Genomic DNA, 24,216 nt, shown 5'->3' on the forward strand with positions numbered 1-24,216 from the left:
GCGAGTCTCTCGTGACTGGTGGGAGGCAGATTTCTGGAGTGGCTTCTGTGCGGTGAAAGGCACCGTAAATCCTTGCAGCCTGACTGGCCAGCGATGGCCAGTGGTGGTGGGCACAGGGCCTGCCTGGACCCTGTCACCTTGGATCCACTGCTGATGGCCCTTCAGCTGGACCAGCTAATGCTGCCGCTGCCACTGCCCTGCTACTCCCCATAATTATTTTATTGATGTATATCTTGTTCTATATATTCTCAGAGTCATAAAAGCAGTTTCAAATATAATTTCATTCTTTGATTTTGAAATAAAGTTAAAACATCAGTTCACTCATTACTCCTCCAACCTTTGTGTCCTCATTGCACTAGCAGATCAGGAATGATGGAAATCTGTGAGTGTTGGTGTGCATGTGTATACTCATGTAAGTACTTTTCATTATTTATCATCATTTGTTGTTCATTTGCTTTCCCTGTTTTGTATTACTGTTTGTTTTCTAAATATAGAGGGAAAGATGTCAGATGGTTGGATCGGTGGGAAGGTTGGAGAGATCAGATAGGACATGAGTGAGGAAAACCAAAAATGTATGTAAAATGTATTTTAAATGATATCACAATGAGCCAATGTTCAAAGACAGAATCTGGGTTGTTTTCAACTTAGAGATAGAGTTTGACATAATTAACTTTCTCTCCTACTCCTGCAATCTTATGGCTTGTGTCATATAAAAAGACTTTTGTGAGAGATGGCAATAAACAAATCCTAATATACAGAATGATCGATATTTATACAAATGTGTATTAACTGAGAAAGAGAGTAGTGTAATTATTGTTCTCTGAGAATTAGATATGTTTTATTCAAAGGGGATAAAATATTGAGAAATGAGTACCAATAGATATACAAGATTCACATAATACGTGATTTCAAAAGAAGAAATATAGATCGGTTGGATTTATCAAAACTGAATAATTGTGAACAGAGGGAATGCAAACTGCTATTTATACATGAATTTCCAAATAGAGAAATGAATACAAGTTCTGATGAACTAGATACAGGTAGGCACCATAATCTCTTCACAAAGTTAAAATAAGCTTAATGTAATTATGTTTTATCAGGAGTATCTTGTTTTGGGCTATCAAATTTGCTTTATTATATTAAATTTTAAATTTATATTTGCTCTCTTATAGTTTACAGCTCACTGTTCAATTACTTTTGCAAAAATATTTATTGCATGTTTTACAAGGTACTTTTCTTCAAAATAAAAACATAATTGAAATTAAAGCACAATGTATATATTTGATCTATCAATGCAACAGAAAAATGTATATGTATGGAAATATTTGGTACTTTAAAAACAAAAGTATGAAATATTGTAGAGATAATGAGTGATGCAGATAAACCTCATTTACTTTTTCTTTCTTATTAATAGAATAATTAATTTCAACTAAAGTCACTTTTCTATATTAGATTAATATGGAAATAAAATTAGAAAATGAAATAATGACAATGTATTTCATCAACCATCAAACTAATACATTTAAAATTCTAAACAGCAATATTACCTCTTACAGTTGCAATGGTGATGAGTATGTTTGAGGATTTCTATGTAATTAAGAATTTATAACCTAACCTGCAAGATGAAATTTTCCTCTAGAATGTGCTTTGTCCCTGATGCAGTGAAGTGAGTTTCTATCTGCTCTGAACAAAATAATATAGCACTTTGGGGCAAAGATGCAGCCAAGGAGCCCTAAACTGGAAGCCAAAATGGTGAAGATTTCCATGGCCACCATGATCTTTCCCTTGGTGCTATGGTAGACAGGGAAGAATGTGACCCACACACAGAAGAACACCAACATGCTGAATGTCAAGAACTTGGCTTCATTGAATGTATCAGGCAAGTTCATGGACAAGTAGGCCATAGTGTAGCTCCCAAGTGCCAAGCAGCAGAGGTATCCCAGGACACAGTAGAAGGCAATAGCCGAGCCCTTGTTGCACACAATGATGATGTGTCCATGTTCCGATTGTGGATCTGAATCTACAAAGGGAGGAGAAGTGCTTAGCCAAATTCCACAGAGCACAAGATGGATGAGGATACATATGGGGATGATGAAGTTAGGGGCCCTTGACAACATAAACCATCTCAGCACTCTCCCTGGAAATGTGATCTTGAAGGCAAGAACCACAGTAAGAGTTTTAGCCAAGACTGTGGAGAGTGCCACTGTGAACAGGCCTCCATATATGCTCTGCTGTAGGATACATGTGGCTGTGTTGGGATATCCAATGAAGAGCAAGGGACAGAGAAAGCAGCAGATCAGAGTGATGAGCAAGACATAAGTTAGAGCCCGATTATTGGCCTTGACAATGGGAGTGTTATGATACTTTACAAAAACTCCAAGGACACCAGCTGTGATTACAGTGAAGCTCAGAGACAAGCATGTGAGCACCATCCCCAAGGGGTCTTCATAACCCAGAAATGTCTCAGCTTTCTGGAGGCAGTGGTTCTGCTGTCTGTTTGCATAGTGACTCTCTGGACATTTCACACAGTTATCCACATCTGTTTAACAATGAAAATGTTCGTGAGTCTACGCTTAGGTGATACGTTTTATCCTAAGCGAGTTCTTATCTTTGTGTTTCTGGCATGTGGTGTACCTACATCTCTTTCTTTGTTGTTTCAGGTTCAAGTAAATTAGTGCTCAATAGTGTAAATGCCAAATATTCTGTAGTCAATCCTTACAAGTCAATACTTCACATTGCCTCTAAACAGACATCAAGGAAATGATTTATTTCATCATATCTGTACAAAAATATTCTTGCATTTAAGTGATAATATTGTTTATTTTAATAGTCCTACATTTTAAAATTCAGATCCAAAAATTAACATGGTCCTTGGCTACCCTTTTGTTTTTGAAAAACTTCAAGTTAAAATTGTTTATGTGAGTTCAAGACAAAAAGGAGAATTTATTTTTAAATTACTTTCTTGTAATATTGTTCTTAGTTATTGCTCCCAAAATTGCTTATTATCATGAAGCTCAATGGATTTCTGGTGTCATTATTCTCTGAAGGCCAATTCTAAATTGTTCTTATTTGGCCCTTAATAAGTTTACAAAATTTGTTTGTGAAATGTTTATAAAATTGTAGCGACCACAGATATATTTTACATCTACATACCAGTACATTTTAAACTTAGTTTGTTATGGAGTAGTCTTTTGATATGCGCTTTCAAGCCCCTCTCTCAATCTCAAGGCAATCTTTTACATCAGTTTGACATATATTTTCTTTCTGTATTTTCTAGCTGATTATGAATTCTTTTCATCCATGATACCAGGCCATACTTATCAAAAAGTGTGTGGTATGTAAAGCATGCTAAAATATTATAGAGATTTAAGTAATGTATTTTGTAGTCCACTAAATATTTAAGAATAAAGGTTTCTATTGCATAACTGAAATTGAGAATAGACACCTGCTTTCCCCTCACAGCTCTGCCTGCCTCCTGGGTGGGCAGCTCCAAAGCAGGATATCCAGGTCAGAATCCTGAGCCCCATCCCACATCCTGCTAGGGCCCCAGCCAGTCTAGCATTTGTGAACTCTGCCCTGTCCTATCTGAGCTTCATCATCCTTTCAGTCCACATCCCACCTGTAATAATTAACAAACCACTCTAATATCTTCAGTGCTGTACCCCCCCCAGAAGTCCATCTCAAACCTGAGACACGCAGGGCAGTCTACCTTCCAGCCCAAACTCCACCTGCAAGCAAGTTTCTGCACCCCACACCCTATCCCAAAGTTTTATCTACCCTTAGGGTGTTCTGCAACTATCCAGTACTACCATTTTCAGAAGCTTTCTAATCACAGGACTATTAGGCCAGCCAACTCTTGAGATAACCACATGCCTAAGGGCAGTGGAACAAATCAAACAACAGAGCCCAATGCAATATGGCATCATTTTCAACCAGCTCTTCTATTAAAGGAAGTCCTGGATATCTTAACATGCTTGAAGAGCAAGATTAAGACCTTAAGTATCATCTCATGTAGATGATAGAGACCTTTAGAGAGGACATAAGTAAATTCAATATGAGCACAGTAAAACACAATCTTATATGTGGAAGTCCTTAAAGAAGAAACAAATATAACCTTAAAGAAACATAGGAAAATATAATAAAACATTTGAAGGAAATGAATAAAACTGTCTAAGACAAAAATAGAAGCAATAAAGAAAAGACACATAGAGGCAACCCTGGAGATAGAAAAATTAGGAAAAAGAACAGGAACTGTCTGGAAGGCATTGCCAACAGAATGGAGATGTAATAGAGAATTGCAGGAGGATTAGAAGATATCACAGAAGAAATTGATACATAAGTCATAGCAAATGACAAATGTAAAGGTTTTTAATAGAAACACCCAGGAAATCTGGGACACTAAGAATAGATAAAATGTAAATATAATACAAATAAAAGAGAGTGAACTGTCCCAATTCATAGAGCTGTAAAATATCTTCTGTAAAATCATAGAAGAAAATTGTCCGTAAAGAAAAAAAGAGATGAGGGCTAAAGTTCACAAAGCTTACAGACATCAAATATATTGCACCAGAAATGAAAGCCCTCCTGCCCCATAACAATTTGAACTTTCAGAGATAAACACATTATGAATATTAAAAATTACATTGGAAAAATGCCAAGTAAAAAATAAATGTTGGACTTCTGGCGGCGACGGCAGTGCAGCAGTAGCTGGTTCAGCTGAAGGGCCATCAGCAGTGGAGCCAGGGCAACACAGGGACCAGTTAGGCCCTGCGCCCACGACCACTGACCTTCGCTGACCAGCCGGGCGGCAAGCAGCTGCAGTTGTGCTGCGCCTTTCCTGCACGGAGGCCACTTCAGAACTCGGCCTCCCACCAGTCAGGAGAGGTGCATCCATCTTGGTTCCGGACTCCGGGGATCGGACAGACTGAGGTACACAAACATAATCCGAGGCCAACACCATGGTGGTCTGAGCCCGATGGGCGTTGGCCTGCACCCAGGCCCTGGGCTGGTCGGGAAGCCATCGGGGTGCCAACCCAGCCAGGGGGTTTTTTGCCCAGGCCTGCGCGCGCGCTGCCGCCATTTTGCCTGCAGGACGACAGAAAGCTCTGGCGGGCAGACCTGTAACAGGCATAGCCTGAGGCTAACAAAGCGAGGGTCTAGGCCCCAAAAGGCACAGGACTGACCCCAAGGACTGGGCGGATTGGTGGGCCATCTGTGAGTCAACCCGCCCAGGTGATTGTTAGCACAGCAGATTCTCCTGGCGCTTTCAGGGAGCGCGGGCGCGCACGCCCGCCATCCTAGTCACCTGGCAGACCCAATTAACAGTCATAGCCCTAGGGGAACTTTGCTTGGACCTTGGCCTCCCAGGCTTTTGCCTGGACTCAGGGACTGGGCGGCCAGGCTAACCTTGTGTGCGACAGCCCGGTTGGCGGATCGGCTGCCCAGCGGAGTGAGCGGAACACAGGGGAGATCATAGCAGCATACACCATCGGCACTCCCTGGGGGTGCACACAGGCTCCATCTGGTCCACAGACACAATCTGGGGCAAGGCCTCAGGCGGAAGCCTACTCCCTCCGCTTCCGGATCCAGATCAGCCTGGGCGGCAGCACCACATCTCCAAGTCCTGCAAGTGGCTAGCTGGGCTTCTGGGAGGCCAGCCGGGAGAAGTCAGTGTGCTCCAGTGAATCCAGCGGGCCCCAGCGGGAGCCTTTGGGTGCCTGCTTTGGGATCTGAACAGCCTGGGCAGCAGCACCCTGTCTACAAGCAGTGCAGGAGGTAAGCTGTGCACCAGAGGCCAACTGGGAAGGGGCAGCTTACACTGGTGAGTCCAGCACTGACAAGACAAACTAACACCAGTGAGAACTAGATGGCAAAAGGCAAACGCAGGAACGTCACTAACAGAAATCAAGGCAATATGGCAACATCTGAACCCAATTCTCCTCTACCAACATGTCCTGGATACCCCATCACACCAGTAAAACAAGATTTGTATTTAAAATCACTGGTCATGATGCTGGTACAGGAACACATGAAGGGCATACTTAAAGAAATTCAAGAGAAAATGGATCAAAAGTTAGAAGCTCTTGCAAGGGAAACACAAAAATCATTGAAAGAAATCCAGGAGAATACAAAAGCCAACAAGGAGGAAATGCAAAAAACACTTAAAGAAATACAGGAGAACTTTGGTCAACAGGCTGAGGTCATGAAAGACGAAACACAAAAATCTCTTAAAGAAATACAGGAGAACTTTGGTCAACAGGCTGAGGTCATGAAAAAGGAAACACAAAAATCTCTTAAAGAATTCCAGGAAAACACAAACATGCAAGTGAAGGAGCTAAGCAAAACCATCCAGGATCTAAAATCAGAAGTAGAAACAACTAAGAAAACTCAAAGGGAGACAACTTTGGAGATAGAAAGCCTTGGGAAGAAATCAGGGGACAGAGATGCAAATATCAACAACAGAATACAAGAGATAGAAGAAAGAATCTCAGATGCTGAAGATTCCATAGAAACCATGGACTCAACAGTTAAAGAAAATGCAAAATGCAAAAAGCTTGTAACCCAAAATATCCAGGAAATCCAGGACACAATGAGAAGACCAAACCTAAGGATTATAGGCATAGATGAGAGTGAAGATTTACAACTTAAAGGGCCAGCAAATATCTTCAATAAAATTATGGAAGAAAACTTCCCTAACCTAAAGAGAGAGATGCCCATGAATATACAAGAAGCCTACAGAACTCCAAACAGACTGGACCAGAACAGAAATACCTCCCGTCACATAATAATCAAAACACCAAATGTTCTAAACAAAGAAAGAATACTAAAGGCAGTAAGAGAAAAAGGCCAAGTAACATATAAAGGAAGACCTATCAGAATCACAGCAGACTTTTCACCTGAGACTATGAAGGCTAGAAGGTCCTGGGCAGATCTCATGCAGACTCTAAGAGAACACAAATGCCAACCAAAACTACTATATCCAGCAAAACTCTCAATCACCGTAGATGGAGAAACTAAGATATTTCATGACAAAACCAAGTTTACCCAATATCTATCCACAAACCCGGCCCTAAAAAGGATAATAGGAGGACAACACCAATACAAGGAGGGAAACTTCACCCTGGAAAAAGCAAGATAGTAACCTTTCATCAAACCCAAAAGAAGATAAGCATTCAAATTTAAAAAATAACGTCAAAAATGATAGGAAGTAACAATCACTATTCCTTAATATCTCTTAACATCAATGGACTTAATGCCCCAATAAAAAGACACAGACTAATTGACTGGATACATAAACAGGACCCTACATTTTGCTGCTTACAGGAAACACACCTCAGGGTCAAAGACAAACACTACCTTAGAGTAAAAGGCTGGAAGACAATTTTACAAGCAAATGGTCTCAGGAAACAAGCTGGAGTAGCCATTTTAATATCAGATAAAATTGACTTTCAACCCAAAGTCATCAAAAGAGACTCTGAGGGACACTTCTTGCTGGTCAAAGGAAAAATACAAAAAGAAGAACTGTCAATCCTGAACATCTATGCCCCAAATGCAAGGGCACCCTCTTTCGTAAAAGAAACTTTATTAAAACTAAAAGCACACATTGCACCTAACACAATAATTGTGGGTGACTTCAACACTGCACTTTCCTCAATGGACCGATCAGGAAAACAGAAACTAAACATGGACACAATGAAACTAATTGAAGCTTTGGACCAATTAGATTTAACAGATATATATAGAACATTCTATCCTAAAACAAAAGAATATACCTTTTTCTCAGCACCTCATGGTACCTTCTCCAAAATCGACCATATAATTGGTCACAAGACAGACCTCAACAAATATAAGAAGATAGAACTAATCCCATGTCTCCTATCTGATCACTATGGAGTAAAAGTGGTCTTCAATAGCAACAGAAACAACAGAAAACCCACATACACGTGGAAACTGAATAATACTCTACTCAATGATACCTTGGTCAAGGAAGAAATAAAGAAAGAAATTAAAGACTTTTTAGAACATAATGAAAATGAAAACACAACATACCCAAATCTATGGGACACAATGAAAGCAGTGCTAAGAGGAAAACTCATAGCCCTGAGTGCCTCCAAAAAGAAAATGGAGAGAGCATACATTACCAGCTTAATGTCTCACCTGAAAGCCCTAGAACAAAAAGAAGCTATTTCGCCCAGGAGGAGTAGAAGGCAGGAAATCATCAAACTCAGGGCCGAAATCAATCAAGTAGAAACAAAGAGAACCATACAAAAAATCAACAAAACCAGGAGCTGGTTCTTTGAGAAAATCAACAAGATAGATAAACCCTTAGCCAGACTGACCAAAGGGCACAGAGAAAGTATTCAAATTAACAAACTTAGAAATGAAAAGGGAGATATAACAACGGAAACTGAGGAAATTCAAAAAATCATCAGATCCTACTACAAGAGCTTGTACTCAACACAACTGGAGAATCTGGAGGAAATGGACAATTTCCTTGACAGATACCAAATACCAAAATTAAATCAGGACCAACTAGACCATCTAAACAGTCCCATAATGCCTAAAGAAATAGAAGGAGTCATAGAAAGTCTTCCAACCAAAAAAAGCACAGGACCAGATGGCTTCAGTGCAGAATTCTACCAGACCTTCAAAGAAGAGTTAACACCAATACTCTTCAAACTATTCCACAAAATAGAAACAGAAGGAACACTACCCAATTCCTTCTACGAAGCCACAATTACGCTGATACCAAAGCCACACAAAGATCCAACAAAGAAAGAGAACTTCAGACCAATTTCCCTTATGAACATCGATGCAAAAATACTCAATAAAATTCTTGCCAACCGAATCCAAGAACACATCAAAACGATCATCTACCATGATCAAGTAGGCTTTATCCCGGGAATGCAGGGTTGGTTCAATATACGGAAATCCATCAATACAATCCACTACATAAACAAACTCAAAGAACAAAACCACATGGTCATTTCATTGGATGCTGAAAAAGCATTTGACAAAATTCAGCATCCCTTCATGCTTAAAGTCTTGGAGAGAACAGGAATTCAAGGCCCATACCTAAACATAGTAAAAGCAATATACAGCAAACCGGTAGCCAGCATCAAACTAAATGGAGAGAAACTTGAAGCAATCCCACTGAAATCAGGGACCAGACAAGGCTGCCCCCTTTCTCCTTATCTTTTCAATATTGTACTTGAGGTACTAGCTCGGGCAATTCGACAACATAAGGAGGTCAAAGGGATACAAATTGGAAAGGAGGAAGTCAAGCTATCATTATTTGCAGACGACATGATCGTCTACCTAAGTGACCCAAAGAACTCCACTAGAGAGCTCCTATAGCTGATAAACAACTTCAGCAAAGTGGCAGGTTATAAAATCAACTCAAGCAAATCAGTGGCCTTCCTATACTCAAAGGATAAGCAGGCTGAGAAAGAAATTAGGGAAATGACCCCCTTCACAATAGCCACAAACAGTATAAAGTATCTTGGGGTGACTCTTACCCAACATGTGAAAGATCTGTATGACAAGAACTTCAAGACTCTGAAGAAGAAAATGGAAGAAGACCTCAAAAAATGGGAAAACCTGCCATGCTCATGGATCGGTAGAATCAATATAGTTAAAATGGCCATTTTGCCTAAAGCACTATACAGATTCAATGCAATACCCATCAAAATCCCAACTCAATTCTTCACAGAGTTAGAAAGAGCAATTATCAAATTCATCTGGAACAACAAAAAACCCAGGATAGCTAAAACTATTCTCAGCAACAAAAGAAAATCTGGGGGAATCAGTATCCCTGACCTCAATCAATACTACAGAGCAATAGTGTTAAAAACTGCATGGTATTGGTACAGTGACAGGCAGGAGGATCAATGGAACAGGATTGAAGATCCAGAAATGAACCCACACACCTATGGCCACTTGATCCTCGACAAAGAGGCTGAAAACATCCAATGGAAAAAAGATAGCCTTTTCAACAAATGGTGCTGGTTCAACTGGAGGTCAGCATGCAGAAGAATGCGAATTGATCCATCCTTGTCTCCTTGTACTAAGCTCAAATCCAAATGGATCAAGGACCTTCACATAAAGCCAGACACTCTGAAGCTAATAGAAAAGAAACTGGGGAAGACCCTTGAGGACATCGGTACAGGGAGAAAGTTTCTGAACAGAACACCAATAGCGTATGCTCTAAGAGCAAGAATTGTCAAATGGGACCTCAAAGGTTACAGAGTTTCTGTAAGGCAAAGGACACCATCAAGGGGACAGATCGGCAACCAACAAATTGGGAAAAGATCTTCACCAATCCTACATCAGATAGAGGGCTAATATCCAATATAAATAAAGAACTCAAGAAGTTAGACTCCAGAAAACCAAACAACCCTATTAAAAAATGGGGTACAGAGTTAAAGAATTCTCACCTGAAGAACTTCGGATGGCAGAGAAGCATCTTAAAAAGTGCTCAACTTCATTAGTTATTAGGGAAATGCAAATCAAAACAACCCTAAGATTTCATCTTACACCAGTCAGAATGGCTAAGATTAAAAATTCAGGAGACAGCAGGTGTTGGAGAGGGTGTGGAGAAAGAGGAACACTCCTCCACTGCTGGTGTGGTTGCAAATTGGTACAACCACTCTGGAAATCACTCTGGCGGTTCCTCTGAAAACTGGGCACCTCACTTCCAAAAGATCCTGCTATACCACTCCTGGGCATATATCCAGAGGATTCCCCACCATGTAATAAGGATACATGCTCTACTATGTTCATAGCAGCCCTATTTATAATTGCCAGATGCTGGAAAGAACCCAGGTATCCCTCAACAGAAGAGTGGATGCGGGCGGCGGCGGCAGCGGCGGCGGCAGTGCAGCAGTGGCTGGTCCAGCTGAAGGGCCATCAGCAGTGGACAGGGAAGGACAGGGGAAGAGAAGGGGGCTTACGGGACTTTCGGGGAGTGGTGGGGCTAGAAAAGGGGAAATCATTTGAAATGTAAATAAATTATATCGAATAAAAAAAAAAAGAAATGTTCAACATCCTTAATCATCATGGAAATACAATCAAAACCACCCTGAGATTTCACCTCACACCAGTCAGAATGGCTAAGATCAAAAACTCAGGAGAAAACGGGTGCTGGTGAGGATGTGTAGAAAGAGGAACACTCCTCCACTGCTGGTGGGGTTGCAAGCTGGTTCAGCCTGTCTGGAAAGTTCCTCAGTCTGGCAGTTCCTCAGAAAACTGGGCATGATACTACCAGAGGACACTGTTATGCCACTCGTGGGCATATACCCAGAGGATTCCCCAAATGTAATCAGGACACATATTCCACTATGTTCATAGCAGCCTTATTTATAATAACCAGAAGCTGGAAAGAACCCAGATGTCCCTCAATGGAGGAATGGATACAGAAAATGTGGTATATTTGCACAATGGAATCAAACTCAGCTATTAAAAACAATGAATTAATGAAATTCTTAGGCAAGTGTGTGGAATTGGAGAATGTTATCCTGAGTGTGATGACCCAATCACAAAAGAACACAAATGGTATGCACTTATTGATAAGTGGATATTAGCCCAGAAGCTAGGAATACTCAAAAAACCATTCACATATCAAATGATGCCCAAGAAGAAGGAAAGAATGGTCCCTAGTTCTGGAAAGGCTCAGTGCAGCAGTGTAGGGAAATACTAGGACAGCGAAGCAGGAAGGGGTTGGTTGGGGGAACAGGGGGAGGGAAGAATGGTTATGGGACTTTTGGCGAGGGGGTATCCAGGAAAGGGGAAATCATGTGAAATGTAAATAAAGATTATATCAAATAAAAAATATATAAAAAATAAAATGATGACATAATAAATTTAATTATTTTTACAGCTAAATAAAAGGTGAACAAGACTTATAACTCCTGTTGCTTCATCAAGGTTTCCATGTCCATATACATCACAGAACACTATGGATAGGTGGTAAATATGACAGTGATATTCACCTGTTTCATTGGAAACCTCATTTTCTGCACAAGGCGAACATTTATAACAACAGGCAGCCTTACCCTCCTGGGGGGATTTTCTGAATCCAGGGACACAGCTCTCACTGCACAAAGAATGAGGAATCTGAGAATCAAATGCCCCAGAGAAATTATTCAGTTGTGCACAGTTTTAAAACACTAGAAATATAATTAATAATTAATAACTAGATAGCATATTTTCATATATTAACTTCAGATTGCCAATATTCACTACTCCTTTGAGCTGGTATTCTCTCCAAAATTCAGTGTGTTTAAACCATCATCCAGAGACAACAAATCTCTGAACAATTGTGGAAGTGTAAGAGGTAGGGTAATTAAGGGGCCATTAGGTCACCTGAGTCCATATCTGGAAGCACATCTAGAATGACATCCATTTTCAACTGTGTGCTTTGTAATCATGGGCCAGAGAAGAGTTTTCATAATAGTGGTAGTTAACATATGTTTGAATATAACCTTTTAATGTTCAGATTTACAATACAAACAATTCTTTGGACATTCAGGTGACAAAGACTCTACAAGCTGTTTCTTGAAGAGGGAAAATTTACTCTAAAAGTAGACAGTTCCATTTTATTGGTTGTTGTCATGGAAAGAGTGTAAAGCAGTAAGGGTTACAAACATCACTATACACTTCAACCTCTTTTCTAACGGACAGAAAAAGCAATGTGAATTAGTTTCTTAGGCACCTGTATCCATGAATACTTAAATCTTCATACACTTGTTCCATGGCATGAGGCACAAGTAAACTGTTTTTCTGATCAATTGTTTACAGTAGGTGTTTTCAGTAGGAACACATGCAGATAACATGTGCACATGCATCTCAATTCTGCTGTCCATTGCCCAGGGTAAGAACACTAAAGGTCAAATGAAAATGTACTGATATTTTCTACTCTGGGAATCATATTAATCCTTTTGCTAGTAAAAAAAAGATACCATATATATTAACCATGGAGAAATGTATGAAAAAAGTGATTGTTCAGATTGAGGCAACAAAAACTTTACATTGACAGGTTTCTTATTGCTGTTTGTATTAATGGACCCTGTGTAGGGAACTAGAATTCATTACATTCACAAATGTTTATTTATGGTGAAGTCACTGCAATGATATAAGATCCAACATACCTCTGTAAATCCTATAGCCCACTGTATCATGTCATCATACAAAGACAGTTGTTTCCACTGTGGAGCCTTGGGAGAAAAGACTCCAACTTTCATCTTTTGTCTGAGGCCATTTGGAAAATTAACAAAATTAAAAATATCATATTCTGCATCTATTTTCCTTTGTGAATCCAAAATGACTTGGCTTCCATCACCACTTTTAAAATTGACATTTTGGAGAAAAGGGTTGAGCTAAAAGAGATACAAAACATTCTAGTACAATTATTCCCAATAGATGATCATAGAATCAATAAAGAAAAATTTCTCAGTTACATTTATCCCTCATTAGAAATGTAAGCTAAAGGAAGCTATTACTTATTATTATGATAAAAGTCCCCCAAATGACAGTATCATAATATTTCAAACCTGGCTGCCAGCATCAAATCTCTCTCTCCATCCCCCCTCTCTTCCTCCCTCCCTTTTCCCTCTCCCCCTCTCCCCCTCTCCCCCCTCTCCCCCTCTCCCCCTCTCCCCCTCTTCCCCTCTCCCCCTCTCCCCCTCTCCCCCTCTCCCCCTCTCCCCCTCTCCCCCTCTCCCCCTCTCCCCCTCTCCCCCTCTCTCCCTCTCTCCCTCTCCCCCTCTCCATCTCTCTCTCTCTCTCTCTCTCTCTCTCTCTCTCTCTCTCTCTCTCTCACACACACACACACACACACAAGATTTACCAAATCAATAGTGTATGAGGTGATAGTCATTACAATTATTTTTGGGAAAATACTCAAAATTCAATTTGTACATTTTGGTTTGCATTTCCAAAGTGTAAAATAATGATCAGCTAGTTAATATAAGCATCACTTCAGTAACTGAATATTAAGGGTCTATTAACATTCGACAATTAAGAATCTTTAACTTCATTTTTTCAGAAATATTCATAGGTATAAGTGGGTTTGAAATTGATTATTTTACTGTGAGAAAATTATGTGATTATTTGTTACACAATAGATTTTTGACATTCATGCAATAATTTCTTAATATTCTCTTCCATTAATCATGGACTGTAGTGCTTCCGTTAAGCATGGACAATAGGTGTATGCAATAAATTTAGAAAAGAAATTGCATATAAACTGTCATTTCACTTTCTGTAAAATCTAGAATGTTCTATAGTAATTGAGTGGTTTATGGAGATTCTATATAGCACAGCAGTATATTTAAAATGCAGAGCAAGAGAAATTACCTCCCATGGGTATACATTCATCTCTGAGATTTGATGAGAATAAAGTAGTATTTGTTGCAGGGTCATATCATGGAGACTGTGAGCCACAGCATACACAGAATTGTACACATTGTAACTCCCCTCAGTCATTTCCGTGAACCCAGCATTTCCAGGCAAATATTCCAAGGAAAAATTGTGTCGACAGTTACCCAATATTTTACAGTCAGGTACAGAAACAGAGCAATTGAAATGTTCATACCAAACACAAGCAAGAAAACTGTCATCTGGGTATTTGGAAGGGTTATAGTTTTCTACAAACTTTTGAAAATCATGTATCTTGTCATGATGTTGTGCAAAGAAGAGGGATCCATGCAAATAATCAAACAGAAAAAAATCTTCTACCAGGCCTATATCCCATTGAGAATTCATGACCCATACTTTCCATGGTAATAACATTAACTGACTAAGAATTTTAATATAAGAAGATTCAGTGTCATCATAAACAACAACAACGTTTGCAGTTGATTTAATGATTATCTTCAGAGTCTCTTCAGATCCCATGTTAAAGGATGTCAAGAATTCTGGCATCATTTTTACAAAAGCCACACACACTCCAGTCCTGTCCATCTCTCTTCTGAAGTGTGAGAGAATCTGAGTTCCTTTACTGTTATCTGTGAGGATGAGTCCAACCCAGGTCCAATTGAAATGAAGCATCAAAGATGCAATGCCAAGTGAGAGTAATGTGTCCTTTGTGGCTGTCTGGTAAAGAGAGGAGAACTGGCTTCTGTCACACAGGATTGTCTGAAAAGGTCCAAAACTAAGCTGAATCAGAAAAAGGAATGAATAGATTAATATGGGAACAATCATTGACTTAATGAAATACATGGCAATGGTAGGGACTAAATGGTGTTTTGGTGACTAAATTCTTGTAACATCCCCTATGAGAATTATTGAGTAATCTTTACAAGACACAACATTTTAATACGTTGTAGCTTCCAAACTTTTCCTTGTTATCCTAAACAACAGCTACATAAACAAATGCCTCATTTCTCTCTGATTTATGATAGTCTCTTTCCCTTCCACTGAAAACATCTTTAATATCAAAAGTTTAATATGGGTTTCTACTTTTTGTCAGAGCTGTGTTTCTTACCTGTGGATATTTGTAGAGACCCAGTAGTCTCCCAATATTCGCTGATGCTGTCCAGGATGTTCCTGTTAGTACGGCAACAATCTTGTTTTTCCTTTGACAGGTATAATTTGGAATGTTTATTCCCACTCCTGTGAGCCAAGTCAAAGCTTGCATCATAATATTCCTTCTTTGGACAATATAAAGTTCAAATCCTAGAGATGTGTTGGGTAAAAGATGTAGGTTCCTATTTATCTCCTCAATGGCAAATATGAAGGCCAGCATATACTGGTAGTTTTTGAAACTGAGCCTAAAGAAAACAATTGTTCAACATGTATAACAATGAACCATACCATACTGACTATCAGTTTGATGCAGTGATTTTTAAAATTTCAATGTCATCTTTTTAAAATAAATAATGTCTTCACAATAGTGGTTAAAATTAAAATGGCCCAGGTATTAGCAAATGATAGTTAATTTAGCAAATTTTAGTAAATTTATAATTCTGAAGAGTACCTATTTATTGGACCATTAGCATCTGTGGAATCTTCATGAATAGGTTCATATTCTGTTCCCACTAGAATTTTCAGCTGAAAAGAAATAATGAGCAAATGGTATCTTCTAGAAACAAACAGGTGATTTTCTGTTTGTTTCTAGAAGATACCACAGCCTACATCCCAAAGTGAATCACGACTCATATTTTCCATGTTATTTTCCATTTCATCTGATTTCACATCATAAGAGGTGAAGATTCAGTGCCATTATGATCAATAACAACATATGCAGATGATGTTATGGTTAGCTGGATAGTATCTATGGATCTATGGTCAAAGTCATTTAAGTTTCTTGGCATCAATTTTAGAAACACCTCACATACCTTATTCTCATCCATCTCTTCTCTGAAGTTTGAAAGAATCTGAATTTGGGATTCACCAAAACCTTTATACATTGTACTCTAAAACCACAGTGACCTACCACGTGTTCCTATCAAAAGCACTCAGGTGGAAAAACTTACTTCTGTCAGTTTTTCTCTGATTAACATACAATGCTGCTTCTGGTAATATCTCCCTATGTCTTTTACTTCATGTATATATCAACAATTCCCAAATCAATATTTGGATCTGATTCTGGTGAATTTGTAATATCCAATGATAGCAGATTACTCTGAACAAATTTTCCTCAATCTCACTGCCATCTTCTCCTTTTGCAGACTCATATAATTGAGAACATGATAACAGAGGGAGCTTATGCGGATTTACAGCCTACAGTCATGACTTGAATCCTCTGGTGTTTTGCTGTTCTGTGTAAGATCAGTTTGTCTATTTTTCATTTATGTTTCCTTTTTCTCTATCACAATACTTTACTATCCCAAACATATCAGCTTGCACATGAGATTGGAATTTCTTGATGAAAAATATGTCTTCTTTCTATGGGCTGAGGTCACATAAAACTCTTTTACTTGTATGCTTCACTTGGAAATACTCAACACAGAAGTCACCATGGGACTTGGTGGCAATTCTACATAATGATAGAAAAAGGTCATGTACCCTCTGACTCCAATACACACATGCTTCCTGTGACCATGTAGCACAGCCTAAAATGGAGGGGTCACCATTTTATTTCATGCTCCCACTAAGTGCAATGGAATCCCAAACCACCTTTACATTAGAAAAAGAAATACATTTCATCCTACTAAGATGTTAATTTGTAATTTTAATGTTTTATTTTGTTTTGTTGATTTTGTAAGTTTTTATATGGTAACTAATGGCTTGTCAAGAAACTAAACATTTTCCTAGTCATATGTCTCAAAAATGAGATGTTATTAAGGAAGATAGCACTTCTTATTGACATATACCAACAGGCATTCAAAAGATAAAAAGGAGTGTAAGGGAAGGCTTTTGCCATCAAGAATCTATATGTTAAGTGCTGTTGCATCTCATTTTCTACTATTTATGTCTGATAAACTACAGCCTATATACTTCTAATGGAGATAAAATTTTCCTTGTACCTCAGGGCTTCTTTGTCCTATATGTGCCTGTTTTATATTCTGCCAAAGGTAAAACTATGTTTACTAAGGATACCTATGTTAAGTTACCCATTCATAGTGAAAAATATGGAAATAGAAACCGATCAAATAATAATTACAATATGTTGTTTCATTTGTGAGTGACAGTAAGAACTTAAAAAGCTGAAAACAAGGATTGAAAAATTTCTTAAGGTTTAGGATCTCATAATGAAATACTGAGTTAGGAATGTAGCCCACATACATTTCATTTCAATCACAACAAGTTTTTGGGAATCTTCATTGAAAGGCCATTGAAGAGAGCTTAATAAGGGAACTGAGGTCTGTGATTATATGCAAATCCATTGAGCATGATGATCAATAGTGGCTTCTGATACTACAAATTAACATAAGGGGTTGTAGTCTATCTGCCCATATGTGGTTTATATGCTGAAGAGAATATCAATTTCTCTTGATTTATCGATCCTAGGAACAAATATATTAATACCTCCAAACGCATTCATGTAAAACACACATATAAATATCTTTTTCTCATGATAAATATCTGTTCATTGTCAGGTACTCACCAAATTAGCACTTAAACTGACATGAGATGTGCTGTGAATCAGTGTTCTTTTCTTTTCTATGTGTTTAAGATGCCTATGGAATTTATGTTACTTTAAAAATTTGGTTCAAAGCAGAATATGTATAAAGATTATTTGTAACATCACAATATTTAGTATATTTGAGTATGAAAATCATTACTGTACATTCAAGGAAAACCCTGCCCAATAAATATGAAAAAGAAGAGAACCACCAAGTCTTTAAGCACTTAGATTCCCAGAGATAAGCATGAAACCTAGTGTCACAAAAGTGACAGTTGCAATCGGTGGAGTCCTGGGTATCATCTATTTGCTGTTCTCAATGGCTATTCTTTTGATACAATGTAAAGCAGTTTCGATGCAAACTGATTTAATTTTGTCCACCAGACCTGGAAAGTCCTCCAGCTGAAAAACAACTTTAGCAAAGTGCTAGATATAAAATTCACTCAAACAAGTCATTAGCCTTCCTCTACTCAAAGAATAAACAGGCTGAGAAAGATATTTGGGAAATGATACCCTTCACAATAGTCACAAATAATAAAAACATAGCTTGGTGTGACTCTAACCAAGAGTGTGAAAGATCTGTATGATAAGCACTTCAAGTCTCTGAAACAAGAAATCAAAGAAGACCTCAGAGGATGGAAAGATCTCCCATCCTCTTGGATTGGCAGGATTAATATAGTAAAAATGGCCACCTTGCTTACAGGAATCTACAGATTCAATGCAATTCCTATTAAAATTCTAATTCGAATACTTTATAGAGTTAGAAGGAATTTCCAATCTGCAAATTTACCTGGAACAACAAAAATACCAGGATAGCAAAAAATATTTCTCAAAATGAAAGCTCTGGGAAAATCACTATCTCTGACCTCAAGCTGTATTAGAGAGCAATAGTGATAAAAATTGCATTGTATTGGTACAGAGATTCACAGGAAATTCAATGTAATAGAATTGAAGACCTAGAAATGAATCCACAGGCTTATGGTTACTTGATGTATGACAAAGATGGTAAAACTATGCAGTGGAAAAAGTCAGCATTTTCAACAAATGGAGCTGGTTCACTTGGAGGTCAGCATGTAGAAGAATGCAAATTGATCCTCTCTTTTCTCCTTGTGCAAAGCATAAGTCCAGATGGATCAAGGAGCTCTACATAAAACCAGATACACAGAAACTAATAAAGGAGTGGGGAAGAGCCATGAACATATGTTCACAGGTGAGAATTTCCTGACTTATGCTCTGTGATCAAGTATTGACAAATAGGACCTCATAAAATTGCAAAGTTTCTGTAAGGTGAAGGATACTGTTTATAGGACAAAATGGCAACCAACAGATTGGGAAAATATCTTTACTAATCCTCCATCCAATAGAGGGCTAATATTCAATATATACAAAGAACTCAGGAGGTTAGATTTTAGAGAATCAAATAATATTATTAAAAATGGGGTATGGGGCTAAACAACAAATTTTCAGCTGAGGAGGACTCAGTTTATGAATGACATAAAGGCCCCTAAGAAAATGTTCAACATCTTTTGCCATCAGGTATATGCAAATAAAAACTCTCCAGAGCTTTAACCTCATTCTCACACCTGTCAAAATGGTTAAGATCAAAATCTCAGGTGAGCAGAAACTGAAGAGGATGTGGAGAAAGGGGAACACTCTTCCATTGTGGTTGGGATTGCAAGTTGGTACAACCACTCTGGAAATAATATGGCCATTCCTCACAAAATTGGACAAAGTATTACCTGAGGACCCAGCTATACAACTCCTGGGCATATACCTAAAATATTATCCAAGATAGTACAAGGTCACTTTCTCCACTATGTTCATAGCAGCTTTATTTATAACAGCCAGAAGCTGGAAAGAATCCAGATGTCCTTCAGTAGAGTAATGGATACAGAAAATGTGGTACATTTACTCAATGGAGTACTACCGAGCTATCAAAACAATGAATTCATTCAATTCTTAGGCAAATGGATGGAACTATAACTTATCATCCTGAGTGGAGTAACCCAATTACAAAGAACACAATGATTGCCCTACCTAGAGATCTATCCCATATATAGTCTCCAAGTCCAGACTCTATTGTGGTTGCCAAAAAGTGCATGCTGATAGGAGGGAGCTTGATGTCACTGTCTCCTGAGAGGCTATGCCAGAGCCTGACAAATACAGAAGCAGATGCTTGCAGCAAACCACAAGACTGAGAAAGGGTTCTCCAATGGAGGACTTAGAGAAAGGACTGAAGGAGCTGAAGGGGCTTGCAACCCCATAGGAAGAACAACAATATCAACCAACCAGACCCCACAGGGCTCCCAGGGAGTCAACCACAAACCAAGGAGTCCACATGCAAGGACATGACTTCTGCCGTATATGTAGTAGAGGATGGCTTTGTCAGGCATGAATGAGAGGAGAGGCCCTTGGTTCTGTGAAGGCTGAATGCCTCAATGTAGGAGAATTCAAGGGCAGGTAAATGGGTGGGTGGGGGAACACCCTCACTGAAGCAAGGAGGGAGGGCCTGGGATAGGGGGTTCTGGGAGATAGGGATCAGTAAAATGGATAAAATTTGAAATGTAAATAAAAATATACCCAAAATTTTCTCACTTTTTCATTTTATTCTGACCTTTACAACCTAGAGTTATAGGCAAAGAACTAAGCATTAATTATGTGGCACTTGTGAGCCAGGACAGAGCTTTGGAGGCAGTAATCAGAAATTACAAACTATTACTCTCATCAGGGTCTTTAAACTCCAAGTTTAAAGCAAAAGCAGAAAGTATCTATTGATGATTAATGCACACAAAAGTATCTATTGATTAATGCACACAAAAGTAAATATATTTGAAATATAGAGGATAAGTCATATTATGGAACAAAACAATTAAACTGATACCATATACATAAAGAGAAAAAGTAATAATATGCTTGGAACTCTGTACTTACTCCAAAGTACATAAAAATTATGCTACATCATATGACACACAAATTCTACAAAAAAATCCAGGCATTTGAAGAACTCGTAATGAATACTTAAATATTTTAATTGCAAATAAGTGTTTAAATCTTGCCGAAATCTGTCCCTAGTTATGTAAATAGATTGAGATTAAGGAATTAATGTAATGAAAATATCGCTAAATAAATCTGAAACATTTTATGATTTTAAGGAAAAAACCCTATAATTAACTTTATTCTCAACATTAGATAACATCCACTGTATGACTTGGAGTTTAGTAAGGATGAAGACAGCAGTACAATAAATGGATCATATTTTTTTTCCAGTTTACAATTTATCATCCACCAAAATGATTTTTTAATGTAAGTTTTCATACCTACCAAGAGAAAATAAAGAATTTTTTTCCTGTGAGCATCTGAAGTACTCTGGCTATATTTTATGATGATAGTTATTATCTTCAGATCAGGTGGCATTAGTAAATACTTATAATTTAGTTTAAATTGGTACAGGCAAGTAAAATGTAAAGAGTCATATATGATAAAGTCAGGTGAGGACAGAAACCTCTTCAAAAAATAGATCTGCTAAGAGTCAAACCACAACACTTCAAATTGTATAGGAACCAATAAAAATAGTTAAAAGACTTTAACATAGAATATGTGACTCTGAAATTGCCAAAGAAACACTTAACAGAGATGTCTCAAGACATCAGTCTAGGCAAGTGCTTACCGAAAAGGACTTAAATATCCCACAAACTAGCTCGAAGTGTCAAAGGTTTAACTTTGAAAAAAATTTCTCCGCTCCAAAGCAAACTATCTTCAGATCATAAGAGAATGGTAGCAAACATTTTGATTTATCATTTTTAGACAGTAGATCAATAATAAGATTTTTCAATTAATAGAGATTTTACACTAAGCTATTAGAAAAGCCAATCCAAAATAGAATAATCTAAAGGTCTTAGCGTGTAGGAAATAAATGCTAAAACAACCATCATGTTTTAAAAAATGTTTTCAAACTTCCCAATCATAAGGTAAAAGCAAAGCTAAAACTCTTAAGAACTGAATATTTCTAAGATTTTGAACAGAGCAATAATGGTAAAAGATACACATATACATCAATGGAAAACAAAGAAGAATGGAAATAACTGCTGTAGATCTTTTAATATTTTCTGAATTATATGATTTCCATTAGAAATTCACCACAGGGATCAAGTTGGAGGGGACAAGAGTAGCACAAGAGGACCCAAGAGTAAAATAACCTGGGACCACAGGGGCTAACAGACCCTGGGCAACAAACCAGGAAGCACATTGCTGCTAGTCCTAGACCCACTTAGACATTTAAAGTAAATGTGCAGTTCAGGATTCATGTGAGTGACCTAACAATTAGAGAGGAACTGACTCAGTTTCTGTTTCCTGCCATTGGACTAGATGCCTGATGCTGTGGTTGTATCTGAAGGGGGCTCCTCCTCTCTGGGAAGAACAGCAGTGGGCAATGTGGGAAGGACTTGTAAGGGTTGCCCTGGGGAGAAAAGAGGGATGGGACTGTGATTGAGGGGTAATATGAATAAAAAATAAAAAGAAAACAAAAGAAAAACTCATACCATATAGACTACTTTAGCAACTCTGCTTTTAAAGGAAGGTATTGTAGTAGACAAATTACACTTGATCTTAGCCAAAAGGCCAAGAAGCGATATATAGTAGACAAATTAATGTCTTTTTAAACCATTAGTATTTGATGGAAATTCAAAAGTAGCCATCATTTAAACTAGTAATAAAGGGAGAGTCAAATTGGTATTCTTATTTCAGTAATTTCTATCTCAGTTCTCAGTACATAGTTTCCATAAGTATAGAACTGACTGCATGAAATAAAATTTACCTCCTCTGAAAAGATTATTACATAACTGTTTTTCTCCAACAGAGTCCAGGTAATTCTGTCAATTATTCTGCCACTGCTCCCTAATCCTATAGGTGTTGAATTAAGAAAGAACCTTCAATTTCAACTATCAACCTCATGTGTCTTTCATACCATACGAACCTGTAGCAGTGTTTAGGTACTTGGAAAACGGCATCTAATGTGGAATGAGGCAAAATCAATGTAGTATATAAAATTTGTAAAAAAATGTGAGCTATCTGAGAGCACTTTGAAAAAGAAGTCTAAATACCAAATTATTCAATTCATCTTAATCAGGATCTGAAAGCAACAGCAGCTATCAGAGGCTATCCTGTATTTAGATACTAAAATCATTGGTTTTATTTCTCATGGGAGAACAATACTTTAAAATTTTTCCAGAGCAATGTGTCCATTTTTCTTATGCAACATCCGTTATGGAGAGAAAACCATGATGTATTTCCACACTAGCAGCTGAAGTCTAGAGAAAGCCAGGTAGAGAGGCTCAGAGTACCAAATATATAAAGAACATTAATTAGTTCCAACTGCTTTTCTTTCTTTGAGAGAGAAAATGAGTAAAGAGGAATACAAACCTGTAAAATAGTTATGTTTCCAGTAGAGATCTCACCTTAATAGAATATAAAAGTTACATTTCTGTACATACAAAGTTAATGGAAGACAATTAAAAACTGAATTCATAAAATGAGTGATGGTTTAAAAAACACTTACTGTGTCTCTGGATTTTCTGGAGGAATATAATCATTCACTTTGCTTTGGGAAATATGACCAAGAAAAGGAACAAATGCAGCAATCATCACATTTCCTTCACTGTGTCGTTTTTCTTCTTCAAAAATGCACTCATCCTTCTTAAAGTTGCACAAAACTCCAAGAGTCTGTAGGATCCAGAGGATAAATACCCGTGAGAACATCATAAAATAGACTGTCTAGAAGAGAGTAAGTGTGCCTATGTAGATCTGCAGGTGGCCATCAGTTATATACACAGCTCCTGTGGTTCTCAGCTCAGGTGTTTGTAATATTGTTGGTGAGTGAAGTCATCACTTTAATCACTTATTTTTAGGCAATACTCTCCTACTCTCTAGAGAACTCTCAAAATGTTCTTCACTCAGACTTCTCACCTGAGAAACTACATTCAGGTATAAACACGTTTCAAAACACATTTGTGGATTTTATCTATTACATTTGTGGATTTTATCTAAGAGGATAGACAGCAAGACCCCAGGGACAACTCCTCTTGAGGAGACATGTCCAAAATTCAGTACCATAATCATTACATGCAACAGTTAATTGGGTTTAGACTTGCCTA

At 38.0% G+C, this 24,216-nt stretch overlaps 1 protein-coding gene across 1 annotated transcript in view; it reads right to left on the reverse strand.

Annotated features, from left to right (window-relative positions):
• Window positions 1–1,610: 1,610 nt before the first annotated feature.
• LOC127672469 (vomeronasal type-2 receptor 116-like) overlaps window positions 1,611–24,216 on the reverse strand; it is a 52,123-nt gene continuing 29,517 nt past the window's right edge. The window contains exons 2-8 of the mRNA XM_052167616.1: window positions 23,622–23,785; window positions 15,485–15,770; window positions 14,356–15,156; window positions 13,149–13,376; window positions 11,991–12,114; window positions 8,142–8,144; window positions 1,611–2,539 (exon numbers count right to left, since the gene is read on the reverse strand). Of these exons, the coding sequence (XP_052023576.1) occupies window positions 1,611–2,539; window positions 8,142–8,144; window positions 11,991–12,114; window positions 13,149–13,376; window positions 14,356–15,156; window positions 15,485–15,770; window positions 23,622–23,785 (2,535 nt within the window). The remainder of the gene's footprint in view (window positions 2,540–8,141; window positions 8,145–11,990; window positions 12,115–13,148; window positions 13,377–14,355; window positions 15,157–15,484; window positions 15,771–23,621; window positions 23,786–24,216) is intronic.

The sequence above is a fragment of the Apodemus sylvaticus genome, chromosome 22 (assembly GCF_947179515.1).
Source record: "Apodemus sylvaticus chromosome 22, mApoSyl1.1, whole genome shotgun sequence".
Taxonomy (NCBI): Eukaryota; Metazoa; Chordata; class Mammalia; order Rodentia; family Muridae; genus Apodemus; species Apodemus sylvaticus.